At 43.9% G+C, this 23814-nt stretch overlaps 1 protein-coding gene across 1 annotated transcript; it reads left to right on the plus strand.

Annotated features, from left to right (window-relative positions):
* Positions 1 to 9948: 9948 nt before the first annotated feature.
* Positions 9949 to 10437, plus strand: LOC136503800 (secreted RxLR effector protein 161-like). The gene has a single exon (XM_066498764.1). The coding sequence runs from the start codon at positions 9949 to 9951 to the stop codon at positions 10435 to 10437; it is 489 nt and encodes a 162-aa protein (XP_066354861.1).
* The last annotated feature ends 13377 nt before the right edge of the window (positions 10438 to 23814 follow it).

A 23814-nucleotide genomic window follows, 5' to 3' on the forward strand; every position in this document is an offset into this window, starting at 1 on the left:
AAGTTATAAAATTTATTTTTGAAAACCTAACAATGGTCCTTCTCCTATTTTGAATTGAAAAAAAAATTGGAAATAATATTTGAGTTTGCATAGGTTCATATTTGAATTGGATTTGAAATAAGAAAAGAAAAGAAATAGAAAAGGAAAAAGAAAACCTCTCTCTCTCTTGCTCTCTATTTGGCCCCACCGGCCTGCTCTCTGGTCCGGCCTGCTGCTAGCTTCCACTCCCCACCGGCCCTGCTTCCTTGGGCCGACGGCCTGCTAGGCCTGCTCCCTCCCTCTCTCAGTTTTCTCCCGCTCGGCCTAGCCGAGGCCCATAGCTGCTTGGCACCCGCACAGGCCGCGCCGCACCGCGTCTCCTCTCCCCATCACGCAGTCACTGCCATCATGGGCCCATGCGTCAGCCGCGTCTTCCACCTCCGGACGTGTCCTGCTCGGACTCCACCGCCACCGCCGCTGAGAGTCCGAGGCTGCCCTGCGTCATTGCCTTGCGCGCCACGCTGCTTCCGCTTCTATAAATCTGATCCCTGTGCCCGCCGCCTCCTACCGTGCCCTATTGCAAGCTGCTGCCTCGCTTTCGAGTCACACCGCCACCGTCAAATCTTTGCCGCCGACGAGCCGCCCATCTCGCTAAGCACAGCGCCGCCTTCACTTGCTCCGCGCCGCCAAAATTCCCCTTGGTAAGTTCGTCTCACCGCTCTCTCTCTTCTAGTGTTTTCCCGTCGAAAACCCTCTAAGGCCGTTTTCTTGTTTTGCCGACGAGCTCCGTCGCCGGCCATGGCTTCCACCGCGCTGGCCTTACTGTTCCGACCAGTCGCGCCCCTCCTTCCTTCCCTCCTCTAATCCCCGCCGTCCACTCTCGATCCGATGGTCCAGACCAACCGGTACCCCTTCGCTGTGAAATTTGCAAAAAAAACCCTTATAATTAATTGGATCTTAACCCACGGTCCAAAGCGCAATCACATATTACGTTTTCTTCTTTGGAAAGCGTAGTTTCTTCGGTTTAGATTCAAAATACATTTTCACTTATTTACAGTTTTGCCACTAATCTTGTTTTAGCCATAAAATCTCCGTTTTAACTCCGATTTGACCCGTTCAACTTGCGTTAGGTTCGTAATTTCATAATCTACATGTTCATACTACTGTTAGATATGTTTTCAACTTTTAAAATTTGAGGTTAGATTTAATCTATTATTTTATTAAAGGAAATCTTGTTTAATTCATATCTTCTACGTTTTAGCTCTGATTTGACCTGTTCAAGTTGCGTTAGATTCATAGCGACGAGATCTACGCATTAGTAACATTGTTTACCATATTACTATTTGTGAAATTTCATGGTTTAAATTCTAACTTGAGTAATAATTATGCAATTGGGTTTTATAAATAAAATATGATTTGTTTTACTTTAGTTTTATAATTCAAATCTAAATTTGACTTAATTCAATTTATATAAGTTTTTATATAGTTAAAACACATGAAGCTTATAGTTTTATATTTTCTCTTATGAGTAGATCTTTTGGTAGCCGTTTCTTTCAAATCGTAGCTCTGATTAGAGTGTTTTTCACGACTGTGTGTTCGTAGCGATGCGTAGAATCGTGTTTCAAACTCTTTTACTTATTTTTCTATGATTGGTATACTATTCTAATTTAGACCTATTGTTTGCTTCGTGTATGATTGCATGGATGTTTGTGTGGTGCTTTATGATCATGTCCAGTCGGTGAGATATACGTGGTGAATCAAGAAGCAGATCTTTGAAGATTTGGATTGGAAGAAGAATCTAATTTTAAGGCAAGTATAGCATGGGACCATCCTTGTTACCTATTCACCTTTAATCACTTAATTCATATTGCATGTGTCTACCTTGTTGCCAATAAGGATATCCTAGATATTTGATATCTTGTACCTTGATACCTACGGGGTATTGCATTGGGTAGTATGATGCTAGTGCTCAACTAAAGCCATGATCTTGTAACTTGACTAATGGTATATGCAATAAACATTAAAAGATGCTTTTTAGCAACATGGAACAAGGGGGCTAGAGCATTGGGCTGTTTTTATGGTGCTATAGATTCCTCTCCTTAAGGACTTATCTGTAAGTGATCATCCGGAACTTACAGTACAGCTGTGAGGGCTATATGGCACTGGCTTTAGCTCAGTATGAGGACATTTTCTAGCTTGTTAGTGGTTACCTTTATGGCGCAAGAGGGGCTCCGATTTGTATGATCTCGGCCTACCAAGAGGGTGCACTTTGGTTTCTTTGTATTTTGTTAGTCACTCCTTGGAGGGGGGTTCATGCCTATTGATGGGGAAACCTTAGCAGCCCTAACTTGTTAGATGAACCTTTGAAAGGCTTCATAGTGACCCTTGCCAACCTTCCTTGGTAGTTAGTCAAGAGGCTCGCGACCTCGGGCGAAAGGATAAATCACGACTCATAGTGAAAGTGTACAACCTCTGTAGAGTGTAAAACTGGTATATTAGTCGTGCTCACGGTCACGAGCGGCCTTGGAACCCTTACGGAATAGATGATCATTAATGGTTAATGATGATAAACACTGATGATACTGATGATAAAGATGCTCACTAATGATTACTGTTTATGCTATTCATTATTCATGTTTACCTGATCTTGTGTTTATGGGCTTGTGAAAAACTTGCTGCCACCCAATTGCTAAAAGATGACTCAATAAAAGCTAATTGTAGTTAAACCAGTGTTAGCCTTTTGAGCCTCATGAACCCCATGTTATATTTGTTGAGTACGACATGTACTTACGCTTGCTTTATTTTTCACATATTTGGATAAAAATCCCGGATGGGTACCAGATTGCTAGAGTTTGGAGGAATTAAGCTTGTGATCAACCAGTCAGTTGTCCCTGTGGATTGGAGTCTTCGCTTGAAGATCGGAGTTATCTTTCCACTGTCTATACTTTGAGGTTATATTCTCTATACTAATATGCTATGTATTTTAGCATTGTCTATTGATATTACCCTTATTTATAGCTATATGTGAGATTTGACTTCCTGGGCTCACATATGGTGCGTATTTGGTTTTGTTCTTAAAACCGGGTGCTACAAAGAGCCCATGCAAAACCTGCGAAAATGAACATGAGCAATTGAGAAGGCAATGGCCCCTTGCCTTGCAACCAGTTACTGGAGAAATCCATCAAGGATCTAGGCACTCCCCTTTATTGCCACATCTCACTAATGACACTCTAGATGAACTTAGCTAGATGGCACTCGAAAAAATATGATTCACAGATTCTAGACAACCACAAATGCAACAAGTACCTGGACCTTTCCAACCTCTTATGATCAGATTTTGACCTACTATTGATAGAAACTATAGGATCAACTAGGCATAGATCTAGCGGGTACAACTTAACTAGAACATGATGAACAAACCCTAGAACATGAACTACGAGATCTAGATGGAGAAGAAGGGAGAGGGGCAGTGGTCTCTGAGCGTCAGAGGGTTTGGTGGAGCTACTGAAGCCGTCCATCATGTCGGTGATGTTGCCGGAGGGCGTCGGGTGATGTAGCATCGTAGGTGCGGTCTAGTGGCGGCGGCGTACCTCGTCGTGGTGCTTCCCATCACCGGCTACGCACCCTCTCTAGATCAGTGTTAGGGTTTCATCGGTGGGAACTGTAGCTCGGTCAACCTCATGAAGAGAGCCGCTAGCCCCCACCTCTCTTTATAGCGCAGTGTGACGGGGGCCCACCAACCATGTAGGGTTGGGCACCCCCGATCAGGGTGCGAGGTCAAGGCCCAACTCGACCGTTGGGCCGAGCTGGTGAGATCACCACTAACAATCTCCCCCTTGATCTCATCTTATTACTTAAACTCAACTTATTTTATCTTTTCCCATTCTATCACAAATTAGTGCATATAGTGTGCCTCATCATCACGGTCAGTTGCCATTAGATTAAACAGCTACAATGCACCTCTCTATTTTGAAATAGATTCTCAACTAGGCCCATATTGTCCAGGAATCATAGACTTTTCCTTAAACCCATGCCGGCTAAGTGTTCTCTGAACACGCTGGGTGGTAAGCCTTTTGTAAGCGGATCTGTGAGCATCTTTTTTGTTCTTATATGCTCAAGACTAATTATATGATCCCAGACTTTGTCTTTCACAACATAATACTTTATGTCAATGTGTTTGGCAACACCACTTGACTTATTGTTGTGAGCATAACATACTGCTAGATTATTATCACAGTATAACTTGAGTGGTTTGTGTATGTCGTCTACCACTTTCAACCCGGGCATGAATTTCTTCGGCCAATTCACCTGCCCTGTGGCCTCATAACATGCTACAAACTCAACATACATTGTGGACGATGTAGTGACAGTTTGCTTTGAGCTTTTCCACGATATAGCTCCTCCTGCAAGTGAATATGTATCCTGACGTAGATTTTCTGTCATCTCCTGCATAATCAGAATCTATATACCCCTCTATGTGCAGGGAATCAGATCTTCTGTATGTTAGCATGAGACCCTTCATACCTTGTAGGTAACACAAAACTTTATTTACTAATTTCCAGTGTTCTATTCCTGGATTACTCTGATATCTGCCAAGTAATCCGGTAACAAATGCTAAGTCAGGGCAAGTACACACTTGAGCATACTGTAAACTTCCGACAGCTGAACTATATTTAACCACTTTCATTTGATCGATCTCATATTGGTTCCTAGGACATTAAAATTCCCCATATCTGTCGCTCTTGACTATGGGAGCAGGTGAAGACTTATAATTTTGTATACTATATTTCTTTAGAACTTTTTCTAAGTATGCCTTTTGTGATAATCCTAAAACCCCCTTTTCTCTATCTCGGTGAATCTCTATTCCTAGGACGAATGAAGCTTCATCGAGATCCTTCATATCAAACTTCGAGGACAAGAACTTCTTTGTTTCTTGTAGTAGATTAACATCACTGCTAACGAGCAAGATGTCATCCACATACGAGACTAGGAAAATGTATTTCCCATTCTTGAACTTTGCATAAACGCAATTGTCCTCTACATTTTCTTAAAACCCAAACTTTCTTATTGTACTATCAAACTTTAAATGCCACTGTCTTGAAGCTTGTTTTAATCCGTAAATGGATTTCTTCAGGCAGCATCCCATACGTTCTTTTTCCTCCACAATAAAACCTTTCGGTTATGCCATGTAAACATTTTCCTCTAGATCCCCATTTAGGAACGCCGTCTTTACATCCATCTAATGTAATTCTAAATCGTAATGTGCTACAAGCACCATTATGATTCTAAAAGAATCCATACATGAGACTGGAGAAAATATCTCATTATAATCTATACCTTCTCTTTTTTGAAGCCTTTCGCCATAAGTCGCGCTTTGAATCTTTCTATATTCCCTTTGAAGTCACGTTTGGTTTTGTAGATCCATTTACAGCCTACTGTCTTGGCTCCTTTAGGAATTGTTTCTAAGTCCCAAACATCATTGGTTTTCATTGATTTTATTTCATCTTCCATGGCTTCAAGCCACTTGGATGAGTGAGCGCTTCTCATGGCTTCTTCAAATGAGGTGGGATCACCCTCCTTTTGAAATTCCTCACATTCATAAACTTTGTAGTCATCAGGAATGGCTGGTCTCCTGACTCTTTGAGACCTTCTAGGGGCCTCGTTAGATGACGCTTATTCTATATGAGGCTGTTGTTGCTCTCCCTTATGTGTGATAACGGGTTCTATGGGATCCTGAAGGATAGGTTCCTCATGTTCATTCATTGTTGCTACAGGAGAACTAACAACAGGTATTGTTACTACAGTGTCTTGCACTATTGGTACAGCAACAACAGGTAGCGTGAAGAATGGCTCCTGAACCATAGGAGTGGGCACGTATACCCGCTTCTCTTCAAAACTAATTTCTCGCGCTACCATGCTCCCCCTGATCATATCATCCTCTAAGAAGATAGCATGTCTTGTTTCTACAAACTTCGTTCGTCTGTCAGGATAATAGAAGCGATAACCTTTTGACTTTTCTGGATAGCCAATGAAATGGCAACTGAATATCTTGGAGTCTAGCTTCCCTATGTTTGGGTTAAAAACTTTTGCCTTAGCTGAACAACCCCACACACGTAAATAGTTAAGTGAGGGTTACTTTCCTGTCCACAACTCATACGGTGTTTTGGGCACCGACTTGCTTGGCACTCGATTAAGAATATGAATGGTGGTTTTTAACGCCTTCATCCATAAACTTATCGGTAAGGTAGAATAACTTATCATGCTTCTCACCATATCCATTAAGGTACGGTTGCGTCTTTCAGCTACTCCATTCTGTTGAGGCTCGCCCGGTGTAGAATACTGGGCTACTATGCCATTTTCCTGTAAGTACCTTACAAAGGGTCTAGGAACTTGGGCATATGGGGTGTGTCGACCGTAGTACTCTCCCCCACGATCAGACCTTACTACCTTAATCTTTAAGTTGTGCTAATTTTCTACTTCAGCCTTAAATATCTTGAATTTATCCAACGCTTCCGATCTTTCCTTAATTGGATAAATATAGCCAAAACGAGAATAACCATATGTGAATGTTATAAATGAATCATAATCATCCACACTCTTCACAGGAAAAGGACCACAGATGTTTGTGTGAACTATTTCTAAAATTCCTATGCTTCGTTTGGCATCTTTCTTTATTTTCTTAACATATTTTGCTTTTATGCAATCAATGCATTGCTCTGAATCTAAAAATTCTAAAGGAGGAAGAATTGATTTCTTAATCAATCGCTCTATTCTCCCCCTCAAAATATGGCCTAAACGACAGTGCCATAATTTCGAAGATACATCACGCACTCTCTTCCGCTTATTTATTGCATTCATAGACGAGGAAGCATTCTCATTCTCAGTGGTCACATCATTCACATTCTCAAAAAGTGATAATAAATAAAGCTTGTCTTGTCAGAAGGCAAGACCAACTCACTTATTATTAATCACAATCCTACATTTGCCATTACCAGAATGGCAATCATATCCATCATCATTTAATCTTGAAACACTTATCAAGTTTCTACACAAAGAGGGTATATAAAGAATATCTGAAAGCTGCAGTCTAAAATCATCATCTAATTCTAGAGATAGATCTCCAATGGCTTCAACTTCAGCTTCAACTCCATTTGCAACCTTAATTCTTCTTTCTCCTCTTTGCAGGATCCTCCTCGTATGGAATCCCTGTAATAAATCTGTAACATGAACAGTCACACCTGAATCAATCCACCAAGTAGATTTTGCATAACTTAAATGCAAGGATTCATCTATGAATGTAATGAAATCCTCACCTCTCTTCAGAAGGCTCTTTAGGAAGTCTAGACAGTCCCTCTGGTAATGTCCATGCTTCTTGCACCATTTACACTGATCCTTCTCAACTTGAGCATTGTTGTTCTTCGGATGGTGGTCATTCTAAGGGGCTTTCCCTTGAGGTTTGGCATTCTTATTGAAATTCTTCTTTTTGTTGTCCTTCACAAGGTTAGCAGAGTCACCCTGTGAGCTTTTCAGCCTCTCCTCTTCTTGAACACACATTGCGATGAGCTTCTCTATATCCCACTTATCGGGATGCATGTTGTAGTTAACAACAAAAGTTTCATACTCTTTCAGCAAGGAAGCAAAAACCAAATAAATCAGGAACTCATCTTTGAGCCCTAAATCCATTGGCTTGAGCTTGGATGCCATGTTGCTCATCTTCAATATGTGTTCTCTTATACCTCCACCATAGTATTTCTCATTGAATAATTTCTTTATCAAGGTGCTTGCATAAGCCTTTGAAGAGCCAGTAAACTGACTCTCCACTTTCTTAAGATACTCGGTGGCGGTATCACAATCTAGGATTGATCCCCTTATAGCATCTGAGATAGTGGACTTGGCCACCATCAAGCACTTGCGGTTCGAGATGTCCCATTTCTTCCGATCAAGATCGTATTTTATTCTAACTTCTACATGATCTCGCTTTCAAGCATTGAAATCAGCATCAGTCTAATTTTCCGCCCTCACTGGGTCCTCTAGCTTAGTAGGACATGGAGAGGTAAGTGCTAAGTCATTCTCGAACAGCGCAAGTGTGAGCTCATACTTCTCTCGCCATACTCTGTAGTTGACCCTTCAAGAGGCGGAATATGCGAGATAAATGCCATAGGATTGAGTCCTGAAAAACACCGTCAGAGAAAGTGAGAAAATATGACATCATAATTGCTTGCTTTAATTTAACGTTGGTCAAAATTAAAACATACAACATTCTTATACACTAATTCTACATCACCGTTGGGCAGAAATAGAATTAATGCATGGAAAACTTATGAATAAATATTATAATATTGTTATCATCAGATGCCGGCAGAGTTCTGGGGAGAGGCAGTGACCACGGCGGTGTTTATCCTCAACCGTGCTCCCACCAAGGCCCTGAAGGGCAAGACGCTGTTCGAGGCTTGGCATGGACACAAGCCGAATGTGTCCTTCCTCGAGACATTTGGCTGCGTCGGCCAGGTGAAGAACACCAAGTCTCACCTCAGCAAGCTGGAAGATAGGAGCACGCCAATGGTGCTCCTGGGCTACGAGGAGGGCAGCAAGGCCTATCGGCTTTATGATCCCAAGAGAGGCAAGGTGGTGATCTCTAGGGATGTGGTGTTCGATGAGAAGGCGGCCTGGGACTGAGATAGTCCGGGCATGGGGGAAGCTGGCGGCTTCACCAGCACCTTCGTCGTCAAGTGCATGGTCATCCACGGTGGTGGAGACACTGGAGAGGAGGTGCCGACCACTCCAGCAACAGAGCCGAGCACTCCTAGGGCATTGCCAAGCACTCCAGGAGGGGTGCCGAGCACTTCAGCAGCAGTACCAAGCGCTCCAGCAGTGGAGTCGACCACTCCAAAAGTGGTGTCGACTGCTCTATCAGTGGATCCGACCACTCCGGCAATGGTGCCGAGCGGTCCAACAACGATGCTGACCACTCTGGCAGAACAGGGAAGCCGGGGACCACTGATCGAGTTCACCTCCCCTCCGAGCGACATCAGCGAGTTTGTGGATGCCTTCCACGACGGTGAGGAGGTCCGATTCCGCAGGCTGGACAACATCGTCAGCAATGCAGGGGCCATAGGCTGGACAACCTCTGCTCAATGATCCAGAGGTGCTCCTTGTTAGTGCCGAGGAGCCACCGACGTTCGCAGTAGCTGAATGCGACGCCAATTGGCGACGGGCGATGTTGGAAGAGATGAAGGCCATCGAGGACAATGGCACATGGGAGCTAGTAGATCCACCGGTGGGCTATAGGGCGATCGGCTTGAAGTGGGTCTACAAGGTGAAGTGGGACGAGCGCTGCGCCCTTTTCAAGTACAAGGCTCGGCTCATCACCCGTGGCTTCGTGCAGCATGAGGCACAACTTTGAGGAAGTCTTTGCTCTGGTGGCGTGAATAGAGTCCGTTCGCTTGTGTTGGCCATGGCAACAGCGAAGGATTGGCGCGTCCACCACCTCGACGTCAAGTCTGTGTTCCTCAATGGCGAGCTCGCAGAGATGGTCTTCATCAAGCAAGCTCCAGGCTTCGTCGTGAAGGGCGCGGAGCACATGGTGCTCAAGCTGCACAAGGCGCTCTACGGGCTATGGTAGGCCCCTTGGGCGTGGAACGCCAAGCTCGACACCACCTTGGGTGAGCTTGGGTTCACTCGCTACGCTACAGAGCATGTGCTCTACATGCGGTGACGAGGGAAGGAGGAGCTCGTCATCAGCGTGTACGTGGATGACTTAATCGTCACCGGAGCGCGAGCAGAGGACATCGACGGTTTCAAGTGTGAGATGGCGGCTAGTTTCAAGATGAGCGATCTCGGTGTGCTCTCCTACTACCTCGGCATCAAAGTGAGGCAGGGGAAGCAGAGCATCTCCCTAGGTCAGCGCGCCTACATGGAGAAGCTACTAGAGCGCGGTGTCATGGCAGAGTGCAACCGTGCGCGACTTCAATGGAGGAGCGGCTGAAGCTGAGCAAGCACAGCACTGCTACGAAGGTGGACACGACGCGCTACCGGAGTATCATCAGCGGGCTGCGCTACCTCACTCATACCCGACTGGACATTGCGTTCGCAGTTGGGTACATCAGCCGTTTCATGGAGGACCCACGCGAAGATCACTGGTCGACAGTGAAAAGGATGCTGCACTACGTCAAGGGGACGCTCGATCAAGCGATCATCTTCCCCAAGAGTGGTGGGAAGGGAGGGTTGCGGCTCACGGTGTTCAGTGAGGCACCCCCCAAAGCAAAGGAAGGTGAGCCGAAGCTCACTGTTTTCAGCGATGCGGACATGGCGGACGACATTGATGGGCGACGAAGCACCTCTGGCATGCTCATCTTCTTTGGAGCGGCCCCCATTGCTTGGCAGTCGCTGAAGCAAAAGATCATGGCGCTGTCGACATGTGAGGCGAAGTACGTCGCAGCGGCCATGGCGGTGTGCTAGGCTATTGGGCTACGCCGGATACTGGGCGAGCTGACCGGCGAGGAAGCTCACCCGCCAGCTCTGATGGTGGACAACCAGCCCGCCATCGCCCTCGCCAAGAACCCTGTCCTCCACGACCGGAGCAAGCACATCGACACCAAGTTCCACTTCCTCCGGGACTGCATCGATGGAGGGCAGATCGTCATCGAGTTTGTCAAGACCGGTAGACAGCTCGCTGACATCCTCACCAAGTCACTCGGACGCCTGCGGTTCATGAAGCTGAGGAAGATGATTGACATGGATGAGGTCAAGGCATCGGGCTAGCAGCAGGATTTGGGGAAGAATTGTTAGACATAATCTGCTGCTCCCCATTTCTCCTTGGTTGGAGACTGGTTGGCTCGGCCGACCACTTCCTGTTGGGAGTTGGGGACTGATCGGCTCTGCCGACCAATTCCTGTAACTATAGCAGTATTGTAATAGGCCACCTCTAGTACATTGGTTGGTAGCTATTACATCAGCCATGTCTTGGTAGTGGGCTGAGGTAAGCTTTGTACTGCTTGGAGTATTTGGTATACCATGTACCTTAGGAGTAGGTAGTTGGTGTACTCTTGCACTCAGGAGTAGGTAGTTGGTATACTCTTGTACTCAGGAGTAGGTAGATGACCAACAACTATGTACCTGGTAGAGGTACAGTTAAAGTTGTATATATTCTATTCAAAGGGCAATGTAATCAGTTGCCACAAACCAAAGGGCAAGGCTTCGGCTAATGCTGGTGCTTGTGCTCAGTGTCGGTCCTAGAATTTTAAGGACCATCTGGCGATCTCGTCGCAACGGCCCCTCTTGACCATGTATAAAATCTTATAATATATAGGCGCTAATTTTACTTGCAAAACGAAAACAAATTCAATAACATATTTTTAATTTAACATGTCTGATAATTATTGAGGAACAATATAGATTAAGCAATATATTTGTAGATGTATGATAATTATCGAGGAACAATGTAGATTAAAAAAGTAATATATTTGTTTTCTTTTCTTACCCATGATAAATGTTTCTTAGATAACATTCTAAAATTCTAACACCCAAATTAGAAGAAAAATATGACTATATGTGTACAAAGTACTAGAAGTCTGAAATACTATACAAATAATTAATTTGGATTAAAAATAAAAAGAAAAAAAATAACTTGGGCCTAAACAACTGATCGGTGATCGCAATTCGTAAGAAGTCAAGAATTAAGATGTCGTCGTGGAGCCCTGCCTGGTCGCCGTCCTCGTGCGCCGTATTCGTGTCTCCGGTAGTCTAGCTCTTCTCGGCGACGCGGCTCACCAGCTTCGCGTGTGTAAGGCGCACGTCGCGAACTCACGATCAGAGTGTGCTGTGTGCAGAGTGACTCATCGCCTCCTGTATACCCGAGGGCTATGGGAAAAGAAAACTAGGAAAGAAATGCCGATGTTTTCTTTTTGGGTCGCCTGGCCAGTTCTATGTCTCTCTTCTCATTAGTTTGCCAATGCCTAATGGACTATACGACATGGGGGTTTGTATACCTGGGCTTAGGCCCTCCTCTGCTTGGGCCCTCGGCCGTCGCACCTCGTGCCCTACCCCTAGGGCCGGCACTGCTTGTGCTGAGTGTGTGGGCGCTGTTCTCAATCTGTTCTTCTACCTCTAACTATAGTGAGTGAGTGTGTACACTAGTAAGCTAGTTGCTTATCAACAGTGTGGACTGGAGTTTCCTCAACAGAGTTCTTTTGAAGCTGGGCTTTCAGAGTTCATGGGTTCACCAAGTCATGACCTGTGTGTCATCGATGCGCTACCAGGTTCGCTTCTACGGCGTCTTGTCAGAGTCGTTTACTCCAACCCGCGGTCTACGCCAAGGTGATCCATTATCGCCCTACTTATTTCTCTTTGTTGCTGACGGTTTGTCGAAATTGATTAATAGATGAGTTCAACTAAATTTGCTGAGCTGAAGATTTGTAGATGAGCACCTGGTATTTCACATTTATTATTTGCACAGATGATACGTTGCTCTTTTTCAAGAGTCTTTTATTTGTACGCCATTAAAAAAGATGGTCTAATCGTCTATGTCCCTAAAAAGTTCGATCTATCGTCAGTGTTCAAGCTCGAAAAACTTTTCTCTCTCACGCCATTCTGTCACTAACGGTGTGAAATATGGGTGGCAAAGGACTTGAATGCCCCTGGAACTTTTGTTTCTCATGTGCCACTGCCTGCTGGGCGGCAACCTGATGGCTTTTGGCGCCAACAAGGTTTGGACTAATTTGATGTGGGCGACATACCCATCCATCCACCTTAATTTTATATCTCGTCCCACAGCGCCGACGCCTGCCGCCTGTTCGATAGAATGTCTCCTTGGAGAAGAGGGAAAAGGGGCAGGAAAGCGCCAATTGAGAGCAGTGACAACAGCATAGAGTCCTTGCCAGACGGTGTCCTTCAACACATCCTCGGTTTCCTTCCCGCGCGAGACGCCGTGCGGTCGTGCGTGCTCGCCCGGCGCTGGCTGGAGCTCTGGATGTTCGCGACGGGCCTGCGCATCACTAGCAATGGATACGAGGACAACATGGAGAAGCTCCGGGAGTTCGTGTGAACCTCTGGTTTCGGCATGCTGTACGGTGCCAGGCTCGAGTCCTCCGGTTGGTAATGCCATCTGGAAATTGGTTTGATCAAAATTACATGCATCTCGTCTCCAGGCACTTAATGCAGCTAGAGCTTTCTGGTGTAGCATTTGAGCCGTGAGCAGTGCCCGAACAAGGCTAGGGCCCGAGCCGTGAGCAGTGCCTTTGCCACACCCATTTCGAGCTCCCATAATTCCGTGCGTCGCGGTCGCGTAGGCCAGGCCTCATCGCGTCCGGGTCTCCGGGCTAGGCCAGGTGCAAGACGAGGCGAAGCCGACACGTCCGCGTACGCGCTCTGCCCGATCGTCTTGCTAGAGCTCTCCCATTTCCCCCTCCCTCCCACGCCAGCTCGAAAAACCCCAAAGCCACCGACCACCGTCACCGGGCGGCGCAAAAGGGTCAGCTCGCCTCGCGCCCAGGCACCCAGCCATGGCGCTCCCCGCGGCAACGGTACCATTCGTCATGCTCCTCCTCCTCCTCCTCGTCCCGACGGGCTGCTCCGGTACCGGCGGCTCCGACCAGGGAGGAGGAGGCGGCTGCTTTGCTCCGCTGATCGGCTGCGCCCCGCCGGCGTCCGCCACGGCAACGCCACCGCGTTCCGCGCCAGCCTCGCCCCGCTGCTCACCGTGCTCCCCTCCGCCGCGCTGCGCTCCCAGCCGGACCCCGGGCGCGACTGCGCTCACGCCCTCGGCCTCTGCTTCGGGTTCGGCTTCGGCGGCGTCGCCGACGCGTCGGACTGCCACGCGTGCCTCCGGGCCGCCGTCGCGGCAGCCAGCGAGGGCTGTGCCAACGACACCCGCCGCGCGGGCGTATGGAGCCACGGCTGCCTCCTGGCGTACTACGCCGGCGACGTCGCTTCCTCGTACACCGACGGCTTGGAGCAGACGCTCGCCGACCTGACCATGGCCCTTGCTCAGCCCAAGGGGCCATCGCTCTGTGAGTCATCTCTACTACTACCTCGTTCGGTACATAATGTCACGAGCGTACTGCGATTTCGACACTAGAACTCCTGCTCTGATTGATTTTATAAGGTAGCTGACATCTTCAACTGAAAACTGAAATGCCCGCACCGCAGGGAGGAAGGCACAATCCATCATGTCGTTCGTTCTGGCAGCCATTGGAGCGGTCACAGTCGTGGTCCTCGCGTGCTTTCTCGTGGGCTGCTACCTGCTGGCAGGGACCCTCTTCGGGAACATGGCGGAAGCAGGTACCTCCTCCGTCTCTGCGCAATTTCTTTCTTGCACGCGGTGATCGGAAGCAGCAAATGTTGCCGCCCAGCACGCAGTGGCACATGAGAAACAAAAGTTTCAGGGGCATTCAAGTCCTTTGCCACCCACATTTCACACCGTTAGTGACAGAATGGCGTGAGAGAGAAAAGTTTTTCGAGCTTGGACACTGACGATAGATCGAACTTTTTAGGGACATAGACGATTAGACCATCCTTTTTAATGGCATACAAGTAAAAGACTCCTTTTTCAAAGCAGATATGGATCAGGCACAGCATGTTAAGGAGGTCCTTGAGACATACGAAAGGGGTACTGGACAGCTGATTAACCCTTCCAAATGTTCGATAATGTTTAAAGGCGATGAGCCAACTGATCAACAGGTACTAGTGAAGAACCTGCTTGGCGTCCAATCAACGGCATTTGAAGCCAAGTATTTGGGCCTCCCCACGCCGGCAGGAAAGGATGAAAGGCGAGCGTTTCCAGCCCCTAAAGGAGAGGCTGACAAAGCGCATGAATGACTTCACAGAGAAATATATGTCGGCCGCGGCGAAAGACGTGCTGATTAAGGCAGTGGCTCAGGCGCTGCCAACGTATATTATGAGTGTCTTCAAGCTGCCCTTGCTTTTATGTGACAACGTGACGTCCATCATTAGGGACTTCTGGTGGGGCGCGGAGAAGGGACGGCGAAGGACTGCTTGGATAGCCTGGACGGAGCTGACTAAGCGGAAGAATCAAGGCGGATTGGGCTTTAAGGATCTGAGGATTTTTAACCAGGCTTGGCGGCTCCTTGAAAACCCCGACAGCCTATGTGCTAGACTCTTGAAAGCGCGGTATTTTCCAAGAAGTTTACTGGTGGACGCTGTTCCCCTAGCAAACTCGTCACAGACCTGGAAAGCCATCATGCATGGCCTTGAACTCCTCAAAAAAGGGTTGGTCTGGAGAATTGGAGATGGTGCTAGCGTTCGGATTTGGCGTGACCCATGGATCCAAGGCAGTTCTCTTGCCGGACTGCTACAAGCCGAGGGCCATGCAGATTGCATTTGGGTAGCCGATTTGCTGAATTCAGAGGGCAACGATTGGGATTATCACAGGATTAGAGCGATCTTCAACGCTGCGGACGCTGAAGCAATCGCAAAAATTAAACTCTCTGAAAGAAGGACAGAGGACGTGCTGGCATGGCACATGGAAAACACCGGTATTTTCTGTCAGAAGCGCCTATAAACTCGGGTTGGACATCCTGAACGCCCCGCAGTCCACAGCTTCGAGTTGTGCTCCAGCAGGTGATCGTTCTCTTCGGAAGGGACTTTGGTCGTTGAATATTCCTCCAAAAGTACGAATGTTTGCTTGGAAGCTCAGTAGAGATATCCTACCAACAAAGAAAAATAAACATATACTACGCAGGTTGGAAACGGATGCTAGCTGTGTTCTTTGTGGTAGTGAGGTGGAGGACAGTTTTCATGCAGTGGTAGAATGTCCGCAGGCCAGGAACTTGAGATCGGCCATGAGTGAGCATTGGCCACTGCTTGATGATCAACTCCTGGATAGAACAGGGCCGGACTGGCTCCTCTTGCTGAATCGCTGCACTAAAGAAGAAGGAGAGCTGTTGATCTTAACCTTTTGGCAAGCTTGGACAGTCCATACTAACTTAACACACAATTCTGGAAACACGAAACTAGCTGACTCTGTTCTTTTCCTGCTTAATTATCGAGAATCTTTGTTACAGGTTGATCACAAAGCTCAGCAGGCGGATAACAAAGGGAAAGCGAAGATCTGGGAGCCGTGTAAGACCCCGGATGCTGGCCTATTAATGCAACCACGCTGGGAGCCGCCGCCAGAGGGATGGACGAAACTGAATGTTGATGGTTCGTTTCGAGCAGACCGGAGAGGCTGGGATAGGCGTGATCATCACTACTACAGCCGGCCTTTGTTGCAGGGGCGGCTCACGATTTGTAGGGGGCGGTTGGATATATAGAGCCGCATCTACAAATCTATTTTTCAGAAATCACGAAAAAGATCAAAAAATATTTTTTAAAGTTGCAAGACACTTTTTTTTCGCACGAAAATCACGAGCTTCGTTGCCGACGGGGCTCGAACCGAGGACCCCAGGCTCGCGCGATACCACATCTAACCAATCCACCAAATACTCATTTTTATATAATTTAGATATTCTTTCTACTCATATTTTGCTAAACCCAACTTAAAATGAGTGTTTGGGATTCTAAACGAATTCAAAAGAAAAAATTATCAACTACAAGTTTGCATAACTTTTTGAGATCTACAACTTTTATTTTGGTTGTTTCTCCATCCTAGGTCGTTTGAAAAATTTAAATTTTAAATTTGAGAAATTCAAATATAGTTTTCCTTGACAAAATGATTTCAAATGAAAAAGTTATAAATTAAAAAGTTCTATAACTTTTCGAGATCTACAACTTTTATTTTAGCAATCTTTTCATATGACTTTGTTTGAACATTTCAATTTTTGGATTTCAAAAAATGACAACTTTAAACAAGATTTTGAAACAGCAAAAGATTTCAACTGAAAAAGCCATCAACAACAAAGTTGTAGAACTCATGAAGGTCTACAACTTTTATTTTGATCATTTTTTTATCCAATAAAATGGTAGTATACATTGTTCACAAATCCATAAATCTCTCGTATAGTTTATAAAACTATATAAGAGATATGTTAATTTGTGAACAATATTTACTACCACTTTATCGGATGAAGAAATGACTAAAATAAAAGTTATAGATCTTGATGAGTTCTACAACTTTTATATTCATGACGTTTTTAGCGAAAATCATTTACTATTTCAAAATATTATTTGAAGTTGTCATTTTTTAAAATTCAAATTTTGAATTGTTCAAATAAAGTCACATAAAAAGATGATCAAAATAATAGCTGTAAGAACACAATAAATTGATAGAGCATGATTTTAGAAAATGTTAAGAAAAAAATCATCAAATTTGAAGCTAGTACGAGGAAGAAAAACTAGTTACAAGTTTTAGTCAGATATTAAAAAAAGAAATCAGACTTCTTCAATAATTTAAAAGTTGAATTTCAAACAGTATTTTGAAATAGCAAGTGATTTCAAATGAAAAAGTTGTAAACAACAAAGTTTTATAACTTTTCAAGATCAACAACTTTTATTTAGGTCATTTCTCTATCCGAGGTCGTTTGAAAAAATCAAACTTTAGTGCTTAATTTTTATTATTCAGCGTCTATTTACAGGGGGCGGCTGGATTTGTAGGGACGGCTGGATATAGAGTCGCCCCTACAAATAGAGCCATTTGTATGGGCGGCAGATAACACCAGCAGCCCCTACAAATATATTTGTAGGGACGGTTAGTTTGGGAATTATTTATAGAGACGGCTAAATATAAAGTCGCCCTAAAAAAAGAGACGTTGCTATAAATTCTTTTTGTAGTAGGGCACGAGGAACCTTCTTGGTGAGGTGATCTTGACTGCATGGAGGGTCCTCTTCCGTTGCTTGTCAGCGGACGCAGCCGAGGCAATGGCCTGTGCGGAGGGTCTCTGCCTAGCTTCACAATGGTGTCCGGGGCCGGTTATTGTGGAGTCGGATAGTGCGAGGATTGTAAAGGCTATGACTATGCATGGTGTTGATAGGTCGGAAATTAGAAGCACTATCATGGAGGCTAAGGAATACTTGCAGATGCTGGTAGAATGCAAGATCCAGAAGGTAAAGCGAGGAGGCAACAAGGTGGCCCATGAATTGGCTCATTTAGCTAGACGTAATACTCATACTGCGACTTGGTGGGGGCAAGTGCCTGCGTGCGTTGCTGACCTCATCAAAACTGATCGTAACCTTTCGTCTAGTTAATAAAGCTAGCTTTTACCCCGCAAAAAAAAATGTTTACAACAACATTAAATAATATTTATAGGCAAAATTTGGTTTAGGACACTGAAAGTGGTCTTCCTTTGCTGATGGACACCGAAAATAGTGAGATTTGCTAGGGGCACTTTGGTTCTTGTCAAATTCGCTGGTGGACACCGTGCCTAATAAAATATTCATTTCTAGCTTTTGAGGAGAGAGAAGTGTGGTGAAATATCCTTTTTGCCCCTACCTCTTTCTTCTTCCTCACTCTCCATTCTTCTCCCTCCGCTCACCGATCGAGCTCGGGTAGGAGCGCGTGGGCTACCACCGGCCACCGACCGCCACCACCGGCCTCGCTTGGCTGGCCGCCGTCTCCTCCTTTTTCGAAAGAACGCAGGAGATCTGCGTCTCATTGTATTAAGAAGAAAAGAGGATACAAGAACCCAGACTTACAAACACCCCCAAACACAACACACACACGACATAAGCTACACCAGCCAAGGCACAAACGCAGCTCGGCTGGTTGAAGGCGACCTTTGAGAGAAGGCAAGGAGATCTCGTGGCCCGCGACTGTGACAGGAACAAGGCCGCCGTCGGCTGGGAGAAGGAGAAGGACCGGCGAGGCACAGGGAGAAGGAGAAAGGACCGGCAGGGAGAAAGGGAGAGGGGAAGAAGAAAGAGAAAGGGGCAAAAATAATATTTTACCGTGCTTCTCTCTCCTCGAAAGCCATAAATGAATATTTTATTAGACACGGTGTCCACCGGTAAATTTGACAAGAACCAAAGTATCCTCCAGCAAATCTCACTATTTTTGGTGTCCAGCAGCAAAGGAAGATCACTTTAAGTGTCCTGGAATCTATTTTCATAATATACTTATTTGAAGATACAAATATTATTAATATTTTTTACAAACCTAGTCAAACCTAAGAAAGTTTGACCAGCACAAATACCATAGCTGCACTTAATTAGCGACGAATGGAGTATGTATTTATTTCTTTACGATTTACACAATTGATCACATGGTTTCTTTCGGATGTGTTACATTTGAAGTGTCATGGTGGATGGGGCCATGTATGGTGTACGTTTAAAACAAGGGACTTGCTAAAAATTAGGTGCATGAATTTTAGGTTTTTTCTACACTTTTATTGCATATATTGTATACTAAAATTGTAGCTTTAGTTCGTTGCAGTTTATGTAGGCATAATCTGCAATTTTTGTTTTTGAGAAAAAAAACGTTAGACAAAACCATAAAGCCGTCAAAATTTTATCTACGTTGGTACAAAGACAATTAACAATTAACAATTGTTTATATAGTCAGACAAGGACAAAAAGTCGATATATTACGATAAAAAATAAATAACAATTAATAAAAATAACAATTTACTTGTACTAGTTAATTGTACAGGAATGTTACCTAAAATTATCTTAAAATCCAGACACTGAGGCACCTGAAGTATAGGAGAAATGTTAAAACAATGCTGGAATACCCATACCTAAAGGCAAAAGAAAAAGGGAAAAAAAAGAAAAAAAGTTGATCTGACCTCGTCAACTATTACGAAAGCCGGATTTGGCTCCCTCAATGAAAAAACCAGATTTTTGTACTCCTTCAATTTTTAAAACCGGTTGATTTATCATAATGGGTAATTTTAACCGTGGATTTGACCACGAGATCGAACTTTCGCGATAGTTTAGGGTCAATTAGGTGTTATAAAAAAATACAGAAATTGCAAAAATTATCCAGATTTTTTTTCTCAAAAAGTATGCATTTAGGGCATACTTGGTTGGCTTCCAATTCTTGCCAACCAAAGTCATAGCAAGTCAAAACTTAGACTTGCCAGAATCAGAGCATGACAAAGTTAGTAAAAAATATAGGTGTACATTTGGTTAAGTGCCAATAGTAGAAAGCACATTTTCTCTCTTCTGCAATTTAAAAAGTTTCTAGAGACTTGCCAAAATTTTGGCCATAAACAATGGTGTGCTATATCTTTGGCAATGAACCAACTCATAACTAAAGATTTTGGCTTGCCTAGATTTTGGTTGGATAAAAATTAAAAGCCAACCAAACAGGCCTTTGTAAAAACACTAAAATCTACTCGATCTGAAAAGTCATAAAAAAATTGTTGAGTTAAATGCACCGTAGGTCCATTAACTTTTGGTGATGTGTCATCTAGATCTATCAACTTTCAAACTATATTTTTTGGTCCATTAACTTTTGGTGGTGTGTCATCCAAGTCCATCAACTTTCAAACTGCATTTTTGGGTCCATTAATTTTTGGTGGTGTGTCATACAGGTCCATCAACTTTCAAATTGCATTTTTTAGTACCCAAACTTTTTAACTGGTTCACCATAGGTCCATACCCCTTTGTTTAGTGAATAGATCTAACATGACACGCCAAATAAGCAGCCACCGTAGAGTATGTGATGAGTCCATAGCTCCTCAAGATGTTCATGGAGACTTGTCTAGCAATAATTCAAATATAGCAGCTGGTAATTCGTTAATACCCTCTAGTCTTAAATTTGGGACTATTATTTTTAAGGATAAATATATTGTGGACATGGAGAAATTTACAACTGTTGGACTATCATCAAAGATATTTTATAGAGGTGTCTTATTATTGCGTGGAAAGGAGGAGAAAATGAAGCCAACAAAATACATCAGTACTAATTCTAAAGAGGTGGAGATCATCAATGGAATTTTCCCAACGTGTATTTTCATGCATTAGTTTTCTATCCACTTGTGATACACGATCTTTTATCTAGCATCTAGCTTTTAGTGCCTGCGTGCACCTGTGTGCATGAATCAAATTGGTGGCTGCGTTTGGACGTGTCGTGCATGTTAGCCGAATCAAGGACTCAGGGTCAATCGGTCCTAGTTGAGCTGGTGGAGTCCGAGTTTTGTTTGGGTCAGGTGGCCTGCGTGCCTATACCTATGGCCTTCGGCCTTGTACCGGGTAAATTAGACTGGATTTTATTATGGAGTTTATTCACCGTCGAGCCGTCGCTCGAGAAACCCCAGATGATGATCCCATCAGGTCCTTCGTATTGAAGATTATCTCCGGATTGTGATCTCGTCCTGTACTCCATAGTGGCTGTTTTTTTGGCGTTCCATGTCAGATTTATTCGCTAAACGAAGGGATATGGACCTACGGTGAACCAATTAAAAAGTTTAGGGACCTAAAAATATAATTTAAAAGAAGATAGACCTGGATGACACACCACCAATAGTTAATGAACCAAAAAATGCAGTTTAAAAGTTTGATGGACCTAAATGACACACCACCAAAAATTAATGGACCCAAAAATGCAGTTTGAAAGTTAATAGACCTGGATGACATCACCAAAAGTTAATGAACCTATGGTGCATTTAACTCTTTTTTTATTCAGTCTTGTACTAGTATTAAGATGCAAGGATGTACAAAGAACAAAACAAACACATAGTTCTTACAAAAGGATGCAAAGAATCCTGTCTCTGGACACGGTCATGAACAGCGAGAGGCCTGACAAAAGAAAGAAGCAGCAACCACCTAACCAGATCACCAAAGGCACCTTTACACGAAGGCTTTGCACTTTCTTATGCATCCTACCTACAAAGAAATTTCTCTGATATCCCCAAATCGCTACTCTCTTATTGTTTCGTCCATGAGCAACCTAAATCTCAGCATAGAAACTTTCATCAATTTTCCAATCAATTAACAGGGTCCCTAAAATATCTAAGTGAAATGGAAAAAAAACTAATTTAGTGGCAAAGGGCATTCCGGTTGAATTTGCACATGAAGAACAACACAGGCTATCACTTTTCAGTTGAATGCTAAAACTATTAGAAAACAGAAGCATATTGAAGCAGTTCCTCCACACAAATTCAAACCAGTCACAAATGAAAAGAAACTACACTCCCCCTGTAGTGTTTGAAAAGAACCAAACTCATACTCAAACAAGGTCAATGGGGTTTTGTATTCTCGTATACCAATAAAATTCTTGAAGCAATGAAGTTATTAAAAGACAAAAACAGCAAACATGTCTACGATTCTATAGTCCCTAAAAATTTAGCCAAATCATACATAAAAGCAGAGTATCTTCAGTTTATCGGTTGGTCTATACTAACACAGGTGTCTACGATTCTATTGTCCCTAAAAATTTAGCTAAATCATACATAAAAGCAGAGTATCTTCAGTTTATCAGTTGGTCTGTACTAACACAGGCAACCAAAAAAAACAGACACACAAAGAGATCACTATCAAAAGATCAATGGACAGATTATTTACCCAATTTATAAAAGGATTCATGCTGACAGTTGATAGATCCAAACAATATTATATTATCAAGAGTTAAATGTATCGTAGGTCCATTAATTTTTGGTGGTGTGTCATTTAGGTCCATCAACTTTCAAACTGTATTTTTGTATCAATTAACTTTTAGTGGTGTGTCATCTAGGTCCATCAACTTTCAAACTGCATTTTTTGGTCCATTAACTTTTGGTGGTGTGTCATACAGGTCCATCAACTTTCAAATTGCATTTTTGGATCCCTAAACTTTTTTACTGGCACCGTAGGTCTATACCCCTTCGTTTAGCAAATAGATCTGACATGGCACGCCAAATAAGCAGTCACCGTGGAGTAGGTGATGAGTCCATAACTCCTCAAGATGTTCATGGAGACTTGTCTAGCAATAATTCAAATGTAGCAGCTGGTAATTTGTTAATACTCTCTGGTCTTAAATTTGGGACTATTATTTTTAAGGATAAATATATTGTAGACATGGAGAAATTTACAACTGTTAGACTGTCATCAAAGATATTTTATAGAGGTGCCTTATTATTACGTGGAAATGAGGAGAAAATAAAGCAACAAAATACATCAGTACTAATTCTAAAAAGGTGGAGATCATCGATGGAATTTTCCCAACGTGATTAGCATCCTTGCTGTAGTATTTTATTATTTTCATGCATTAGTGTCATATCCAGTTGTGATACACGATCTTTTATCTAGCATCTAGCTTTTAGTGCTTGCGTGCACATGTGTATATGAATCAAATTGGTGGCTGCGTTTGGACATGTCGTGCATGTTAGCCGAATCAAGGACTCAGGGTCAATCAGTCCTAGTTGAGCTGGTGGAGTCCGAGTTTTGTTTGGGTGAGGTGGCATGCGTGCCTTTACCTATGGCCTTCGGCCTTGTACCGGATAGATTAGACTGGATTTTATCGTGGAGTTTATTCACCGTCGAGCCGACGCTCGGCAAATCCCAGATAGTGATCCCATCAGGTTTTTTGTATTGAAGATTATCTCTGGATAGTGATCTCATCCTGTACTCCACGGTGGCTGTTTTTTGACATGCCATGTAAGATCTATTCGCTAAACGAAGGGATATGGACCTACAATGAACCAGTTAAAAAATTTAGGGACCTAAAAATGCAATTTAAAAGTTGATGGACCTGGATGACACACCACTAAAAATTAATGGACCTAAAAATACAGTTTAAAAGTTGATGGGCTTGGATGACACACCACGAAAAATTAATGGACCCAAAAATACAGTTTGAAAGTTGATGGACCTAGATGACACATAACCAAAAATTAATGGATCTAAGGTGGATTTAACTCTTTCGAAAATATACTCTAACACAGGCTGGGGCAGTGGGCATATGCAAATATGCTGCTGGTCAAAAAAATTTAGGCAAACTAGTAAGCTAGAAAGCTCTCAGGTAAA

Source organism: Miscanthus floridulus, chromosome 14, assembly GCF_019320115.1.
Source record: "Miscanthus floridulus cultivar M001 chromosome 14, ASM1932011v1, whole genome shotgun sequence".
Lineage (NCBI taxonomy): Eukaryota > Viridiplantae > Streptophyta > Magnoliopsida > Poales > Poaceae > Miscanthus > Miscanthus floridulus.